We start from the raw sequence: 18,796 nt of genomic DNA on the forward strand, positions 1-18,796 counted from the left end.
GATGAACGTATCGGACTAAATATTTATTCGGATTAACAAATTTCTTTTTAGTGTATATACCGCGCCAGCGATACGTATATTTTTCACGTCAAAATGTTCTGTGGTTATAAAAAAAGACCGCCCGCAATGGAATTTGTCAATTGCGTACATCAGGTCTGCCGACAGAGCTGCAAATGTAGAGCTTATAAACGCGTTTATTTCTTGCGCCAATTATATACATCAGAGAGATATGACAACGCACGCATTCACTATATAATTCCGCCAATGTTTAAACACTGTGCATCAAGATTCACTAGTGTTTTCAATCTTTTATTTCGCTTATTCAGAAGTATACATATATAGTGCATCGTAATCAGTAAATCACTTACCCTCACTAGATAAGAAAAACCGTAGAACTGTGATATTACTTTTCTCTAAATATCTCATTCCGCGAGCGGACAAACATCCGTAACATTATTAATCCGTGAGTTCCATATGTTATTATGAATTCTGTATTACAAAGTCATTTGTACCGTAATGTTAATCACATTTTCTTTAATCGACAGATATAGCACTCGCGTAATTTTAACTACCGAGATAATTGATGAAAGATATATAAACATCGAATAACTGTTTAAATTTGCTTACGCTCGAGCGCGACAACGCAAAGCAACTGTCAGTACTGTCACTGTCGCGTTACCATAGGATACTGTACATACATTAAGATACTATAAACACCGCGCGCATGGGTAGTCGGAGGGTCTTCGTGGTGGTGGACGGTAGCGCACCCCCGTACGTATGATGCGCATGCCTCGTCGTTGCTTAGACAGAAGAGAGGAATGATATACGACAGGATATATATGACCGGATAGAAGAATAACAGCATTTATTTTAAATATATGTTTAACATAATATTATTATAAGTGTATACAGAATTACAATTTATCTGGTCTTAGCACTAATAGAAAATTTAATATATCAAAAATTATTTTATGTCTTAATATTTTTATCAGTACACAATCTACTTGCGTACATCAGGTCATCATTTAGAGATATACTGCTATTTGTATCGATTAAATTACATAACGTAATAAATACGTTTACATCGGGCCTATGTTTATTCTCATTTATGTATATTAGAATAAACTTCGATTATCAATTTATTTCACTATCTAATTATATTTAATCTTCTTAACATTGCAATACTGACATTAAATATTAAAATAATTGCCATTTCTTTACATTTTATATTATAATTGCCTCCAAAATTACTGACAATTAGCGTAGAGTAAAATGTAAAAATTGACTGGGCCGAATCAGTTGTCATCTTCATTACTTTTAAAACAAAGCTAACATGAACAATTAATAATCATTCAATGCAGAAGATAGACACTGAACATTTGGAATCGTTTCCACTTTTACCATATCAATAGATAGAGATAAGTAGAGTTCGAATAAACGATTATATATACTAATTGTAAATTATACATGCTTATTTCCTATGAACAAATAGAATTATAATCGTTTTATAGCCAATCAAATCTCTAGAACTATTTGTGCTCTAGAAAACAGGAAATGATGCAAAAAATGACGTAAGATTGAAAGAGGAAGTACGCAATACATGCAATATATAATAGTATTATTGCGCTGCGTTCCGCGGCTTGAAGCTTCTCATGAGCAAAGTTCAGGCTTCTCGTGAACAAAGTTGAGCACGCAACGGAACATTTTGCTTGCTCTTTTAACCTCATTACATATTCCTGCACATCATTTCCTTCTTAAATCATGAATTATAAAAAATTTATGCAAACTTTAGTCGCATGTTTAGACATTGACAGAAGAAAGGTAACAACGATTCCAAGTGCTTCAATACCTAAGTGCTGTATTTCTAAGTTGTTATCGCTCACATTAACTTCGTTTTAAAACTAATAAATAAGATGACAATTGATTCGGCCAATTCGATTCCTGCATTTTACGCTGGACAAAGTATATTTTTGACAGGTGCGACAGGATTTCTGGGTAAAGTATTTATTGAAAAAATATTGCGATCTTGTCCAGATGTGCGAGAAATATTTCTGTTGATGCGTCCGAAAAAAGGATTAAGTATTAATCAAAGGCTGGAAAAAATATTAGATTTACCGGTAAGTTATATATAGAAAGTGGAACTTTTTGTAAAAATGCACTTTTATAGTATTTGTAAGATTTTAAGATACATATTATTATATTTAAATGTTTAGTAAAAATATTTTTTTTTGTAAATGTCAATGTCATTGCAATTGTAAATGCCATTAACCATTTTACTCTATAATATTGTACATTTATTAAAAATATGTATAGAATTATTATTGTAAAAGAAACGTTTTTATAAATTATAATGTTTTTTCGTTCTAGTTATATGAGAAACTACGTGATGAGCGAGCTTCTAATTTTGAGAAATTAATTCCGATATCCGGCGATGTTGGTGAAAAAGGATTAGGTTTGTCGACTGCGGACAGACAAATACTAGTTGAAAGAGTGACTATAATAATCCATGCAGCGGCAAATGTAAAATTTAATAACAGTTTAAAGTGTGCTATATTTTCCAACACTAGAGCAACAAGAGACATCTGTATTATAGCTCAAAGTATGAAGAATTTAAAAGTAAGTAATTTTTACTTAAAAAAAGTAACAGAGATCATGCATTTGTATTCATAAATAATTCATTGTATTATGTAATATATTTTACGCAATTATGTCACATACATATCTCAATCACAAATTTTTTCCCTAATACCTTGTTATTATACAAATTTTTATGGAAAAAAATTCCTCTTTCTTATTAAAGGCATTAGTGTATGTCAGTACAGCATTCACACACGTGAATAATCCATTTATTGAAGAAAAAGTGTACCCACCTATAGCTGATTGGCGGAAGATGATAGATATGGCCGAGTCATTGGATGAGCATACTTTAAACATTTTTACAGCTAAGTAAGCTATAAACTGTAATCGTGTTAAAAAATTTTATGCAGTTAGATGTGTTCTTTTTTAACTATTATTTTATTATTATATTATATTAATTATATTATTATATTTTTAAATTATATATTTGTTATTATATTATTATAGTTATCTTTATAGCTACTTGTCTTTTTAAAACTATTCTTTTATTCAGATATACATATTCTAATAATATTCAAATTTTTAATTTTGTGCACACTTGAATATATGTATAGATGTTTGGATTACGCACCCAACACGTATATATTTTCGAAAAATCTAGCGGAAAATGTGATACAGGATTATTCTTCCTCTTTGCCTTGCGCAATCGTAAGACCTTCCTTTGGTACATAGCTTTTCTTTTAATATTTAATATAGAAATAAATCTTAAAATAAGTTGTTATGGAGTATGCGGAATATTTGTATCTTCATTTTATGTTACATTGTTTTTAAATATAATACTTCTACCGGTAGAATATAATTTCTTGTAAAGATGATAAAAGCATTAAAAGTATAAATAGAAAGAAATTATTTTAAAAATTCATTTACTTTTGTTTGTATTTATTTAGTTTGTCAAATATGTCTTTTACAACAATTTTTATTACTAAATAAATTAACATGGTTGACATTTCTTACGAGAAATTAAAGTAACCAAAAACTGAACACATGTATAGAATTCTACAACATATGTTTATATAACTCTATAACTCTTCTTTTTTCATTTTGGTTGATAATGTATGGGCAAACTTGATAATATTACTAGAATATAACAATAACATACTAATATTAGCTTAACAAATTTATTTCATATTTTAGTGATGCCATCGCTAAAAGAACCAATGCCAGGATGGATAGATAATATTTATGGTCCAATAGGACTTTTCATTGGTGGCGGAAAAGGATTAATACGAGTAGCCTGTTGCAATAAATCCGTTAACGAAGACACAGTACCAGTAGATATTGTCATCAAAGCTATAATAGTTGTAACTTGGAAGCTAGGATTAACCACGTATGACCATCAACGTATATAAGCATGCATCTTTAACTATATTAATTATAAATACGAAAGCTTCTTTTCTCTATTTGAAATTATATCAATGTTTACAATATACAATATCGTATACATTTATATATTTTATTTAACCCATTTTGTTACATATAAGGAAGAGTGCTTAGTCAAGTATAAGCCTTTAAGTGTAGACGTTAGTATCATGCAATAGTCACAGTACATAATTATCAAAAATATAAGCTTTACTCAATATTAATTAGTAATAAGAATTTCGACCTCTATTCAGATTATTCTTGTCAGCCATATGTTCATTGTAGTATTTTTAATTTGCATCAAAGAAATTGTATTTACAAGATTGGAAACTCGTTTTTGGATAAATTTATCTACATCTTTCCCTCAAAATAAAACTAACATGTTTTAGATAATTTAAAAACGGTTTTCTTATGCATTCTTTCTTATGTATTATGTATTTATTATGTTTTCGATACTTAATTCACCAAAATATTAAATAATTAATACTTTTTAATGATATTTTATATGATTGCATGATTTGAAATTTCGGAAATTACTTTCTTATTATCTGCAATTTACATTATCTATATTATCTTATTTCTGCACTTAATACAGATTATACAAAATTTTGTGTAAATTGTAAACCTATTATTATTTATTTCTTAGTTTATTAATATTAATACATAATTATGTTTAGCTTTACAGCAAGTCCCACACCTTTTGTCTTAAACTGCACAGATCAGAAATACGTGACATTTGAAGATGGTATAAAATTGTTATTTAGTGTCACAAATGAAGTGCCTTTGGAAGGAATTGTTTGGATTCCTAATACAATATTGACCGATAATTTTATACTGTTCTACATATTAACGATATTATTGCATATTCTGCCAGCTATATTAGCAGATCTGATTTTATATTTCTCAGGACGTCGACCTATGTAAGTAAATAAAATATTAATATTAATTAATATTTTATCTAGTTAAGATTAAATATTTATCTAGTTTAGCAAATGCAAATTATTTCTGCATGTATTTAATTCAATCAGCAAGATTTAGCTATTCCGCATATTGAAACAATATGTTGTTTTCAATAAAAAGATTGTTTCTATTATAGATTAATATAGAATATCACATTTTGCGTTTATTTCTTCTCTTCATCTATTTATCTCTTCTACATATTTAGAAAAAACTTTTTTGTGCATACCAATATATATCTATAAAACGTACATATTCTTCCCGAGTAGAAATTTTATCAGGCATGCCTGATAAAATTTCTACTCGGGTTTCTATCTATTTTATTGCACTTGCGAATTCTGAATCTACAGATTCAGTAATATAGTTGATTCCGTATCATTATAATTAAACTTTTATTTTAATGAGTAACATGCAAATTAGGCTAGTAAGACTGCAGAGAAAACTGTACGTGGTCAATCGTGCTGTGAGTTATTTTTCGTTCCATGAATGGAAATTCAGTAATACAAATGAGTTGGCTGTGATGTCCTCGATACCACCTGATAACAGGGATATGTTTTCTTTTGATTATTCCGACGTTGATTTTAGAGAATATTACAAGTAAGTGTATTATATTTTTTATTCTAAATAATGTTCACAATGAAGACAACTTAAAGTCACATTAAGGGCCAATTTCACCAACCACGGTTAAGCTAACCGTGGTTGGTGAAATTGGCCCTAAATGTTTTGTCTTACAATATATATAGGAATGGTATCATTGGTGCAAAACAATTTCTTCTTCATGAAGACTTAAATCGATTGGATGCAGCCAAGGCACATAGTAAAAGGTATTAGTAGGTTATGAATAAGTTATTATCGTTTACTTATATTTGCGTATTTAAAAAATCGGCTCTTATTAGATAACATAATATAAATAGCAATGGAAGTTAAACGTTCGATTACTTTTTCGGGGACTAACGGATGAAACAAATCTAGTGTATAAAAAAATAATTTTGGCAATCACATTTTAAATAAATATTTAATAAATGTTTAAAATTTCAAAATTTTTATTACAAGTTTAATTAATTATCTTAGATTTTAGATTTATTATCTTGGCATTAGACATAGAGTAAGACATTTTAAATAATTAGGTTATACAGTAAAATATTTATCAAAAAATACGTATTGCTGTCGACGTGTATTGCATGACATAAATAATTCAGAAAACGTCTGAAAAAAAAAGAATAAAGATATTGTTATAAATTCATTGATACATTTTAAATAGCAAAATAAGTTTTATACAATTTTTTATTTAAGAGGCATAATCGAAGTAGCTGAGACATGTATAACATATTTGCATTTATTCTATTTTCAGAGTGCATCTGTTCGTCACAATAGTGGAAACTGTCATCTCTATTGGCGTATTGTGGATAATGTTTAAGTGGATCTACTCTTATACATTGTAAAATAGCTGATTACCTATGTTTAGTGAACTACAGTTTATAATAATTAAATCTATATATGGCTTTGATTATCGAGCACAGTTTTTTTTTTTTTTTTTTTTTTAATCATATTTTCAAAATAATGGGGATATTTTAATATTTATCGTTTAAGCGTTTAAGCATTATATATATGCTTAGAAAAAATCAAATAATTTGCATAGAAGTAAATTAGTAAAATATAAACAATAAATTACGGTTATGCACATATACACGTAATAAGCGTGTTGTCTATAATAATGCAATAATTATTTGTAATATATCGTATTTATAAAAAAAACTATATATAAGCTTATATGCAGATCAACGTATAACAATAAAGTATTGATACTTTACGTTACGTTTCTCATATATTCAATTTATGAGTATAAATATGTTCAAAACTTTACTCAAACGTAAAAAAGTTTAAATCACATACGCAAATGGTTTAATTATAACTGTGGAAAATATTTTTAAGAAATTAAATCATCAAAATTATGAAACAATAAAAATTTTTTCTTCTAAAAATAGAAATCCTTTCCATTAAAAAGTAGAAATACAAAGTTTTTCAAGAAGCTGAAATAGTTCCTATATTAGTAATTTATAAGAAATATAATAAAATATTTAAAAATAACTTTCTAGAAAGCATAAGAGCGCATTGTTTCTTGTGTAAATATTTTTTCAATCTTAGAATATAATATAATTTTAATATACAATTATACCAATAAGTATTTAAAACTGCTTATCATCAGCATCGATAGTTTTCAAAAATTTCGGAGCGTCTTGCTGTACTCTATTTAAAAATAAAATAGTCTAAAAGTTTTGTGGACAACTATAAAACTCATAAAAGAATTGTGATTTAATTAAAGTATAGGTGAGTTTATTAAAATATGCTTCAATTATTATAACTAATGTTGAACCTACAATAAATACATTGTTTTTGCAAAATGGATAGTCAACGTTACTGGTTTGGTGAGCACAGTGCACTTCAAGCTTACACACCTAAACCACAATCTCTTTAGCTTTTTACTTAAAATACATTTACTTTAAATACATTTATACTATATTATATGTATATTTACATTGTACATTTATACTCTCTATATATTTAATACACTGAAACAAGCAAACTATTAACTTATATTTTACAATGTGACGTGTGACATTTGGGTGGATCCAGGAGCACGACCGCTCACTAAGCCGCTAAGTAGCAATTAAGTGTGATTAGTTGGATCCAAAGGTAAAAACCAATCATATTCAATTGCTACTTAGCGGCTCAGTGAGCGGTTGCGCTCCTGGATGACCCTAAATGTTTTCTGTTATACTATTATACTATTATACTTTCTATTACATTATTATATTATATTTTCTACCATGATGTGTATGCATCGTATATACATATGAAATGAATATAATGTGAATTTACATATGAATCTATATCTGTCTTATAGTCACTGTTAAACGTTAGGGATTAAATCAGATAAATTGCTGTTGCAAATAAATCTATTACCTCCCCTTTTTTTGTCAGTAACACACTATGTTTTCTTTGGTATCTTCAGCTGTAATCTTAAGTTACACAAAACTGTACAAACTTAAGCTACGTAGAATTGAAATAACGCGGTAACATGAAAAGACAATTGGAAAACATACAGAGCGATGTTGATATGAAATATAGCTAAGATCAAGTAGAATTGTGATTAGAGACAACTGAGATCAAATATATAAGTAAGATCAATGCACAATTTTGAATCCATATGCTATAATATAGATATGTGTATATAATATAAATACCGTTCTTATTGCTCTTATTGGAAGCGTAAGGACAGCACTAAGGACAATAATAAATCAAATGTATTTCTTGTTTAATTATGCACTTACAATTAATAGAAAGAGAAAAAGCCTCGTCTTCTTTGATATTATATAGAAAAAGACGCGCGTTATTCCATCTCTCTCATTTTCTCTCTGTATATATTACTCCTATATTCAATTACAATTAAAATCATTCGCAACTAACAATAAGACAAGATTGGGACGGGACTGGTGTTCCTCATAACAAAAGCTTCCTCAAACAGTATCAGACTATCAGATCCTTGCTTAGAATCCGAAATAACAATTTACACTCCATCCTTACATAGAAATTGTACTAAAAACAATCACTATCGAGAACTGGAGAGACACTTGCATCAAAAAATTAGACATAATAATAAATATTTCACATCAGATAACCTTGAAAAATTTGAGTTATGCAATCACTTGCAAAATTCCTGACTTGGATTTTAAATATCAATATGAATCCTAATACGAGTATAACATAATTTTCCTTATTAATTGTTATAAAGTACAAGATGAGAGCCGCTAAGTGATCAATAGTCGAACTAAAGTGCGTGACAGTTATGAGTTCTACATTGTATCAATATCAGGAATAAGTTTAAAAGTGTCGCATCCTTTCGCCCTTTTCTAAAAGTAAAATAGACAAAGCGAGTAGCTGAGTTTAATTACTTCTATAACTCTTTTAGACGCATCGAATTGATATTGATCGTATAACGGAAGTCGTGAAATTCGAATACCTTATTATTCTTTATAAATTTGAATAAATTTGAATTATAAGATTAACAATAACTATTTTAATTTTATTATAAAATAGCAATGTGATATCAAATGATAAAATCATCATATAATGATAAAATCATATAATATTAAACGGAAAAATATAGTTAAGTATACGAAACGTTTCGAATATATATTATATAGCTCAATTTTTACATGAGTCAAAAATAAACCGTAATAAATTAATTTCCCATTTAACTTTATTGTTGTATTATTGTTGTATAAAGGTATATTAATAGATGAAGTTCATATATTCTATTCATATTTTATAATATTATTTGTTTAACGTTAAGTTTATCCTTTTCGTTATATAGACAAATGAAGCTAAAGATTATATTGAATTTTTGTAACAAAGGCAGGAAGGAAAGGATTTCAAGGAATCTATTTAGTCAATCTATATGTACTTATATGTATATCATCTTTTAAACGAATCTTCAGATCATAAACACCTTTAATAAAAAACATTCTTCCCTACCAGATTTAAGTCTTAAAATCTTCAAAAGTTATATTCAATAAAAATTGATATTATTTCAATTTTTAATATAGTTTATCGTTCTGTTCTTTAATTAAACTTAATGATACAAATATTCTTTTCTCATCTAATATTATCGCGCGAATTATGAAAGCAATTCTATTAATAATGCATTATTTAATATAGAAAAACACATTTCTAATGATAAATATTTGAAATTGCTTATCAACGTTAATCATTTTGAAAGATTTTAGAATGTACCTTTAAAATTCGCAACAAAATGATAAGAATTATAGACATTGCGTTATATAATTCTAAAAATGTAAAAAAATATGATAAACTTATAAGAAAATTTTGCGTATTTAAAATTATATCGTATTATGTGAATAATATTAAAAAAAAAGATCTTTTGCAAAAAAGCAGTTAACGTTATTGATTCAGTGAGCTTCAAGCTGCTAAGCCTGCACCACATCCTTTATTTCCCTAGAGTTATCCTATTAAGTCTAACTCATATAAACGGAATTGTATGTACTAATATTATGTATATACTTATTACCTAATAGAATATTGTGAAACACGAAGTAAATATTAAGGCTATTTATATAACATGTGGTCAACACAAGTACAGCGTTAAACCAAATGTATAGCAGTAAATATTTCTCAGTGAATAATTCAATGAATATTCTACAAATACTGGCCTTATAATTCTATAAATTACACCATATTGACATAAAGGGAAAATAAGATCAAGCAGACTTGCGATTAAAGATTATTGGAGAACCAAGTCCAATTATACTCGACGGTCACTTAAGTTTAATCGCAACTAAGCATGATCTTGATAAAAGGGCGCATATACAGGAAACGGCTTTCCTGACCAATATCAGTCTGCATCGGATCCCTTTTTCGATAAAAAGGGTCCGAGTACAATCTACGACGCGACAAATCCTTATAACAAAATCGTAATGAATACAAGAGCTATCGAGAAGCGATACACTCATATTCTTAATTTCATTTTCCGAAAATCGATGCTGTTGAATTTAATAATAAATTTTTCCCATGTTTCAACAAACTTTTTAGATTTAATTCTTAGGATAGAAATCTTAAATCTTAAATATGAATCTCAATACAAGATTTATATAACGTAACTTTTATAGTTATTAACTTCTAAATTCATATACAATTTAAAATAATAGCCGCCAAACGGCCAATATCCTAACCAAAAGGCATAGATCATATATTTACAGATCTTCTATTTATACCGAATCTATTGTCGTTGGAAGACATTTTCAATATCGTTGTTACCCTAAGATGAAAGATATCTGCAGGTATTCTTATCGTTATTTTGTTATTATCGTACATAAATACAAATATGACTTTGGTTAACTCTTAAATAAATAAATTCGATCGTGAACATCATTCTGTATTAATTTACATCATGGTTATGTCCATACCAATTGCTTTAAACTCGAAATATTGATACGCAGTAATGGCACTAGAAAAAAGTATGTAGCTAGCAAGGGAACGTGCAATCCTCAACGAATACTCTAATCTTTTTAGAGAATAGGATATTATAATATAATGTATTTTCTGTAAATGTTCTTTTTTGATAATGCTAATTTTTCAATTAATTTTTAGTTACATTCAATTATATTTTAATGTCAAGCATCAAATATTATTTTATGTAAATAATAGTTAATTTTACACAATTTGGTCGACATTTATGAATCAAATAACTCTATTAAAACATCAAGAAAACTAATTATATGCGCAGCACTTTGTCCCTCTGGTAATAATTTAATTTACAAAAATACTATATTGATTAAAACAATTTAAATTTTATTTTCTAAATAAACTTTTAATATTTTATCTACCGTGATAGCTTATTTATCAAAATTAATTAAGTCTACCAAGAAGTATTTAAAGCTGCTTATGAATAACTTCGAAAGATTTTGGTTCTGCTGTCAATTATTTAAAAGTAATACGCGCATTTGTTGCTAATTATAAAACTTATTAAAAATTAGGATTAAATTAAATAAATTGTAGCAGAATCTACAAATGGGACCTATCCTAATTACGATGACGCATAATATGCACTATAGAATCAATGTTAAACTAATTGTAAATAGAAAATTGAAGTGGAATTAAAATACCAAAAGCCAATTTAAAACCATGTGTGTAAAATAGTAGAGTGAGGATCAAACAGAATCGCTATTAAAAACATTGAAATTATATAACATGTATACATAAATGCAACGGAGACATGATCGTATATAAGTATACATTCGGCACGTTGCAGGAGGCGATAACTGCCAACCGACTATAAAAGATATTTTGTATACGTTTACGATGTCTATTATATAATACATAATAGCCGCCTTCTTTCTAAGAATGCTTCAGCTTATCTTATTATTATTATTATTTTAGTAAATACAAAATTATATACTAAAAATAAATTATTAATTAAACATTAATTAGAGACTTAATTAGAGATATCAGACTTCGTTAGTTAAATATATAAATACACACACTTGCACATATGTAATACGTGCAATATCTGTGCAATAAAAATTGTCGAAGAAACATTTATTTTTTCAAAAACGTTTATTATACTCAATCAATTACATTTTACTATTACTGATTACTTCATCATCTTGTATGACTTTTTCAATAAAATCCGTAAAGTGGCTTACTCTAATAAAAACATCCGGAAAACCAAGTGCGCAGGGTTTTGTCCATGAGAATATACCTATCAGTGTACCATTATATACCAAAGGACTGCCACTGTCGCCCTGTCGAATAATATTAATCTCAATCGGCATTTTAATAAAATTAATGTTTGAATGCAAAGTGTATTGAAAAAGAAATCGTCTTTTACTTAAAAATGTATTTATAAAATTGTACAGCGTTGAAATAATCGAAGTAAATTAGCCAAAAAATTATATAAAAAATAACTCTTCTCCTTTTAAAATTAATCTATAACTACAAAATTGTGACGTTTTAATAAAGTGCATCATTTTTATGTGATATTCCTAAATAATAAAAGTATTTCGTAAAAGTATTACACCTTTCGTTATTATTTGAATCCTTCTATGTGATAAAATTAGAGATAAAAATAAAAACTTTAGACATTTTAACAAAATTTAAAATACACATATTCAGAAATTATTGATGATAACACATACGCAAAACTTTCATTGTATAAAATCCTATTATATTATATAATCTATTATATCCTATAATTTATTATCCTATACTTTATTGTTGTATATACAAATAATAATTAATTAAATAATTTAGATTTCGTAAAAGATCAAGTTTTCAATGTAACTTGCGCGTGAATTTCAAAATGCAATAATAACGAAAGTAACATATTTCTTATAAGTATTTACCTTACAAGCGCCGATACCTATCCTTTCAAATGTACAAATTTGAGAACTGAGAATAGTAGTGTTATTGTAATAGGCCTGACACACGTCATTGTCGATAATTGGCACCAAAAGTTTTTTCAAGTTTCGAGATAACCAACTAAATGAATGAACACGACCCCACCCGCTGATAACAGCGTGTCGTCCTACGAATGCATCGCACGTTGCTAAAGCAATTGGCGATTGAGAAGGTGATGTGCAAATTTCTTTAACAAGCTGAAAGCATCAACATATCACAAATATGTACAAAGTTTCTAATTTACTCTGAAGAATAGTTTACGAAAGATAAACTATATTTTACTAAATATATTTTATTTAACATAACATAAAAATAAAAAGCGTTCTTTGAATTTTAATGCATCAGGGATACTTTTCCGAGTACCGCCACAATTTGTTTTTGACAAGAACATTAATTTTTCTATTAATTATATTAAGTTTCCGCTGGTGTATACCATCTATCAGGAATAATCTTAAATTCTCTGGACAGTTACATGTTCTTTATGCCAAACAGCTAAATTCGATCTCCGCGCGTGATAATGTTAAAGATTTTTATCATAAAAATACTTACTCATCATAAAGGAAACAAATATTAGTATCTTTAATTATAATTTCTAAAAAATTAAATTCATATAAAAAACAAAAAGAAGAAATATAGATAAAAGTTGCGCTAAGAATATTACTATGTTGAATATTATTATGTTTCTATATAATAATATAATTAAAATTCATGAAATATTAACTATTTATAACTAAAATGGGTATATTAATCTATAATGCTAATGTTTTCAAAAATTTGTTCAGGGCAATTTGTTGAAGTTGCTCTGTAATAAAAAATTTCTTTCGCACAAAATAATTGAAATTTATAATTCAATAAAACAATTATATGTATAAACTTAGAGCAATTGTCAAAGGTATAAAAGGGAAGCCTGTCTCACCGTGATTACAACTAGATCGGCCGTCCAAGACATCTCAGAGCCATACACGTAATCGGGATGGCATTTGACATCTTTGACAGCGTGTCTTTCACCCTCTTTCAAGTTAATGCTGCCAGTGCGCGCACTAAGTTCCTCAGAGGGTTCATCTATCAAGCCACATACACAATGCGCCGCACTCAGGACGTGCCTATCACTGATAAGCGCGCCACTGCAGATATGCAAGTCGTAGTATCTTAAGGACACCTGATAAGGAAACTCAGATTCGACGGCGTCCTGTCCGCCAACCAAACGTCGTATACGAAGTGCTTGAGTCTCTTTTTCGGAAAAAGGGGATGTGCAGGATATTTTGTCACGACGCATTTTATTAAAAAAACAAAAAGATCCTGCCCGTTTCCAATCAATAAACTGCAAGATCTTTCATTAAGATCTCAGCGACTGTGAGATGAAAAACTCTCACAAAATCCGCAGTGACATTTAAAAAACATTATCTCTTTTGCAATAATTTTGTTCGATAAAATAAAAAGTTTATAAATTGTATTCTCAAAAATTTCTGATAAAATATATGATAATGTATTTATATCTAATAATATATAATAACACTGTCCGCTATTTTAAATATATCCAGATAAATAATAAATAACTAACATCTTATAAACAATATATAGCTAGATCAACAATTTGTCATATATAGTTCCTATCTTTCTGTTCCTATCTTTCCTTCTTTTGTTCTCTTCTTTTACTGTTGTTACGTTAAATTGAATTCGCACTTAACGTACGTTAAAAGTGCACTCTTTTTTCTTCGTAGATAAAAAAAATAAAATACGTAATGAATGTCTCTTCACTTACCATAGATGACAACCGACGTGAAAATAATTACCAAACATAGGACGGTGAGATCCATCGTCATTATTAGGGTTAAATATGCTGTAAAGTAAAGAAATAAAAGGATGATTTGGTAAGAAAGAACATCTTTACGCAAGTTGGCTGATTTTTATGTGTAATTAAAAATATAGCTAATAATGCAATCACTTAACGGATGACTCAACGTACGTCATATTTAATTAGAGTGTGTTACACAACTATATATAATGTAATTATATATACATAAAGAAAATAATTATCAATCTCGTCTTATCCTCGATACAATATCGATACAATACAGCTATATAAAAAGTTTCGACCGTAAATTTACTCATATACTGATTCCTTTTCGTTTTCCTGCTTGTTCTTTTCAAGTTTTTCAACTTACCTGTTTCTCCTCATTTGCAGTATTTGCACAGGTTTCGTTATAACACCGTCGTACGTGCTGTCTCTCTGTCTCGCGCGAAAAAGCACTCCTCCGAGGGAGAACGTCAGTTAGATTTCTCGTAAGCAAGAATACCGCGCGCCTAACATTGAAAAAGAAACACCTGCCTCGTACGAGCGCATTTATTCAACTTGTGCATGCCAAATTGTCCGAATTGTCAGACGCGCGCACAAAACGCCAAACGTGCGCAGCGCCTCGCAACTCGCAATGCGTGCGGCGTGCGTGCGCGCGCACAGGCGTACGCGTGTGTGCGTAACCACCGCGTGACGTATGCGAGCATGTACATATGTACATACATACATGCGCAATACATGCGCGCGCGATGCGACGCACGTCGGTCGACTCGGTCGTCTCGGTCGGTCCGCCATATGTGTGCGCGCACGCACGCGCACACATGCATATCTGATACTGTACATGTGTGTACGTGTATGCGACGCGCGCGCGCGCGCGCGTGCGTTTTGTGCAACGTTACGTTATCTGCGCCAGCGGCCAGCCAAGTGAGCCAACGCGTAGCGCATCGCCTCGGACGCCTCGTCGATTACCCCGTTGGCGGAGTTGAGAGTTCGTCGTCGCGTTCGCGCGTCTCCTTGCGACCCAACGACCCGCGGTGGTTCGGCGCGCCGAGGGGAATCTAGGAGGTGGCGAGCGGGCCCGCGCCCGCGGCGTAATCGACTGCGCCGAGTTCGCGGTACGATTCTCCCCAGCAGCGGCGCCGCGGAACAGGTTGAAGGAGCGTCGTCCGGCCCCCGCGCGCAACCTATATTTTTCTACTCCATGGAAGGGCCATGTAACCTATGCTGTGAGTATCGACTTGGGGGAATGTACGACTCGCGGCCTCCGGACCGACCCTCCCGGAACGCGGCAACAGGTTCGCGATCGCGAGACGCGGCAGGCGAGGCCGCGGGGGACGGACCTCGCGGAGCCGCCGTTCCCCGTACCCGCTCGCCGCGTTCCGAGAGAGGTTATGGAGGGAGGACGTTTTTCATATATGTATAACTTCTGGCTGCACCCATCGTGTACAAAGCTTTTTCCTTGTCTCTCTTTACCTGAATTTGTTTTTTTTTTATAATATATATATTTACATATATATTCTTTCTTTCTTTAGACACTGTGTGTTGATCGCATTGTGAAAATGTATGCGAATAAATTGATTTCACTTTCAGAGTGAAGTGTAGCAAATGGAAGGTTTTAAGGTGAAAGATGAACCGATGGATGCATTAGCCATAGACAGTCAGGTTATGGTAAACTTTTTGTATGAAACAGCAGCAGGTATACGACGTACCGCTGGCGCTGTCCCAGAGTCTAACGTAACGATTACTTTAAGGATGAGAACATTGTGAGCGTCGTGCTTAAGGAGGAACCAGGTGACAGATTTGATCCCGACTACATGGAGGATATTTGCTCAGGCACTTTCGAGAAGGGCGCCTTGTTTTTGCCTATCGAAAACAATGAGGTGGATTTCTCCAACGAGATGGTAAGCACATAACGGTTATAGCTGCGTAATCCTTTTGTTAATTTTGTCGAATAGCCATCTTCCGTTTGGAATCTAAATTTTGAGATGTAACGTTATCCTTAATAAAAGCGCGACTTGTTTTTATGACACTATATAAGGTTATTTTCCATTGCTGCACTGGCTGCACTAAGTTCAAAAAATGTACATATACATTGAAGCGTGAGAATCTCGTATGTATGTACATATGTTTCTCACGCTTCAGCGTATGAACTAGTGCAGCCAGTGCAGCAATAGAAAACAGATTCCACGCGTCGTGTCGCCACATCTTTTCTGAAAGCTCTGTAAATTCTTACAGGTGAAGTTGGAGTTGGAAGGAGAATCAACCAGTCACCAGAACTGGTCGCAAATAGCGAATACCAATTTATGTGACAAAGAGGATGGGGTGATGCAGCGATGCTTGACTAATACAAACTTCATACAAACGCAAGACTCCGACAAGCACCATGGATTCTGTCAAAACGGACAACAAGCGAAATTTTACAAGATCCAATGCTCAATCTGCAAGAAATGGTTTCTGAACAATGATTCGATGGTGACGCATCTAAGGACGCACTGTAGTGGAAATCAATGCGAGGTTTGTCAACAAAGTTTTGCCGACAACGCTAGCCTGCATGCCCACATGTTGATACATGTTGGAATGAGCCCATTAGAGTGCAACATCTGTCAAAAAATATTCGCTTATAAATGGAGTTTAAGATCCCATATGCAATTGCACGTATTGGATAAACCGTACGATTGCGACGCGTTGCAGCAGGCTTTTATGAAGCGAGCCGGTATGAATGAGCAGATAATGCAGATGGAGGACAGGCCCTTCGAGTGTGACGTGTGCCACGTGACGTTTAAAGAGAAGATTAATTTGAATCGGCACATGTCCAACCATACGAACGCGGACAAACCCTACAAATGTACGATCTGCTTCGAGGCGTTCAAGGAGAAGGCGAAACTGAACATGCACTTACCGCTCCATACGGGAAACAAGCATTTCAAGTGTACGTTGTGTCATAGATCGTTCGCCCAGAAAACTGCGCTCAACAATCACATGTTGGCGCATAGCGGCGAAAAACCACACGCGTGTAACATTTGTGAGAAAACGTACAAGAGAAAATCAGAATTGATCAGGCATACTATGGTTCACACCGGCGAGAGACCGTACGAGTGTAAAGAGTGCTTGATGACTTTTCGAGAGAAGGCTAAACTGAATTCCCACATGTTGGTCCATACCGGCGAGAAACCGCACGAGTGTCATATCTGTCACAAGGCATGCGCAAGGAAGTCGGATTTGAACAGTCACATGTTGTTACATACCGGCGGTCAATACGATTGCAAGGTTTGCGACAAAATCTTCACCAGAAAATCGGATCTGAATCGGCACACTCTAATACATACCGGTGAGAAACCGTTTGCGTGCAATATGTGCGATATGGCGTTCAGGGAGAAGACGCGATTGAATTCGCACATGATCATACACACGGGCGATAAGCGACACGCGTGTCACATCTGCCAGAAGACGTTTAAGGAAAAGTCGTCGTTGAAGAAACATATGTTAAGTCACACCGGCGACAGACCATACGAATGTTACGTATGTCACAAAGCTTTCACGCAGAAGACCACGTTGAACAGCCACATCCTGGTACACGCCGGTGAGAGACCATGTGAATGTAGTACTTGTCAAAAAATATTTAAAGACAAAGCGGCGTTGAAAAAGCACTTGTTGGTGCACGTTAACGAAAAAACCCACGAATGTCTTATTTGTATGAAAAAATTCGCCCATAAAACAGCATTGAATAGTCACCTATCCTCAAATCACATATCCTAACTACACGGATCTAGTCTATTACGGCTTTCTGTTTCTTTACATTGAGCACCGTATGTTTGTAGTTGTATAGCATATTTCCATGATTACACCTATATCTGTTTTATATGCCAATAGGTCTGATAAAGTCGTATTTTTTCCTGTGTATGGACAAATAATAAATTAATTTCTAAGTAAATTGCTAAGTCACTTAATGTTCCTACCTAAAAGTAATGCTCCTACGAGTAAAATTGCTAAAATGTTTATAATCCATGTATTGCACTTAATGCGCTACCTGAGAATTAATCGTAAAAGTATTATATATATCTATAAATTACT

The 18,796-nt window shown here is 31.7% G+C and overlaps 3 protein-coding genes across 11 annotated transcripts; 2 read left to right on the top strand and 1 right to left on the bottom strand.

The window, feature by feature from the left end:
* The first annotated feature begins 1,817 nt into the window (after positions 1-1,817).
* On the top strand, positions 1,818-6,476 carry LOC139808280 (fatty acyl-CoA reductase 1-like). The gene is made up of 9 exons (XM_071770088.1): positions 1,818-2,117; positions 2,368-2,616; positions 2,801-2,946; positions 3,192-3,301; positions 3,772-3,964; positions 4,674-4,916; positions 5,374-5,550; positions 5,697-5,777; positions 6,305-6,476. The coding sequence occupies exons 1-9, from the start codon at positions 1,914-1,916 to the stop codon at positions 6,393-6,395; spliced, it is 1,494 nt and encodes a 497-aa protein (XP_071626189.1). The 5' UTR covers positions 1,818-1,913; the 3' UTR covers positions 6,396-6,476.
* A 694-nt stretch (positions 6,477-7,170) lies between these two features.
* Positions 7,171-15,374, bottom strand: LOC139808306 (chymotrypsin-2-like). Of its 2 annotated transcripts, none has more exons than XM_071770151.1 (5): positions 15,096-15,374; positions 14,693-14,770; positions 13,847-14,089; positions 12,876-13,127; positions 7,171-12,275 (listed from the first exon to the last, which is right to left on the bottom strand). In XM_071770151.1, exons 2-5 carry the CDS (start codon positions 14,693-14,695, stop codon positions 12,105-12,107), a joined length of 669 nt encoding a protein of 222 aa, XP_071626252.1. In that variant the 5' UTR covers positions 14,696-14,770; positions 15,096-15,374; the 3' UTR covers positions 7,171-12,104. The 2 variants fall into 2 exon arrangements, with proteins under 2 accessions (XP_071626252.1, XP_071626251.1); XM_071770150.1 differs by having other exon boundaries at positions 13,847-14,160.
* A 264-nt stretch (positions 15,375-15,638) lies between these two features.
* Positions 15,639-18,656, top strand: LOC139808277 (uncharacterized). 8 transcript variants are annotated; one of them, XM_071770075.1, is made up of 4 exons: positions 15,639-15,951; positions 16,258-16,393; positions 16,477-16,626; positions 16,943-18,656. In XM_071770075.1, exons 2-4 carry the CDS (start codon positions 16,331-16,333, stop codon positions 18,479-18,481), a joined length of 1,752 nt encoding a protein of 583 aa, XP_071626176.1. In that variant the 5' UTR covers positions 15,639-15,951; positions 16,258-16,330; the 3' UTR covers positions 18,482-18,656. The 8 variants fall into 8 exon arrangements, with proteins under 8 accessions (XP_071626176.1, XP_071626178.1, XP_071626175.1 ...); XM_071770077.1 differs by having other exon boundaries at positions 16,316-16,421; XM_071770074.1 differs by having other exon boundaries at positions 16,316-16,393.
* The last annotated feature ends 140 nt before the right edge of the window (positions 18,657-18,796 follow it).

The sequence above is a fragment of the Temnothorax longispinosus genome, chromosome 2, assembly GCF_030848805.1.
Source record: "Temnothorax longispinosus isolate EJ_2023e chromosome 2, Tlon_JGU_v1, whole genome shotgun sequence".
Lineage (NCBI taxonomy): Eukaryota > Metazoa > Arthropoda > Insecta > Hymenoptera > Formicidae > Temnothorax > Temnothorax longispinosus.

Bases quoted from the DNA above. Each gene is read 5' to 3' on its own strand.
- LOC139808277 (XM_071770075.1), top strand. From the start codon at position 16,331: ATGGAAGGTTTTAAGGTGAAAGATGAACCGATGGATGCATTAGCCATA. The intron at 16,394-16,476 runs GTAAACTTTTTG...GATTACTTTAAG, and splicing joins CCATAGACAGTCAGGTTATG to GATGAGAACATTGTGAGCGT. The intron at 16,627-16,942 runs GTAAGCACATAA...CTTTTCTGAAAG, and splicing joins TGGATTTCTCCAACGAGATG to CTCTGTAAATTCTTACAGGT.
- LOC139808280 (XM_071770088.1), top strand. From the start codon at position 1,914: ATGACAATTGATTCGGCCAATTCGATTCCTGCATTTTACGCTGGACAA. The intron at 3,965-4,673 runs GTATGACCATCA...AATTATGTTTAG, and splicing joins TGGAAGCTAGGATTAACCAC to CTTTACAGCAAGTCCCACAC. The intron at 5,778-6,304 runs GTATTAGTAGGT...TTCTATTTTCAG, and splicing joins GCCAAGGCACATAGTAAAAG to AGTGCATCTGTTCGTCACAA.
- LOC139808306 (XM_071770150.1), bottom strand. From the start codon at position 14,753: ATGACGATGGATCTCACCGTCCTATGTTTGGTAATTATTTTCACGTCG. The intron at 14,161-14,692 runs GTAAGTGAAGAG...TTTCCGAAAAAG, and splicing joins CACGTCGGTTGTCATCTATG to AGACTCAAGCACTTCGTATA. The intron at 12,276-12,875 runs GTAAATACTTAT...ATTATTCGACAG, and splicing joins TAGGTATCGGCGCTTGTAAG to GGCGACAGTGGCAGTCCTTT.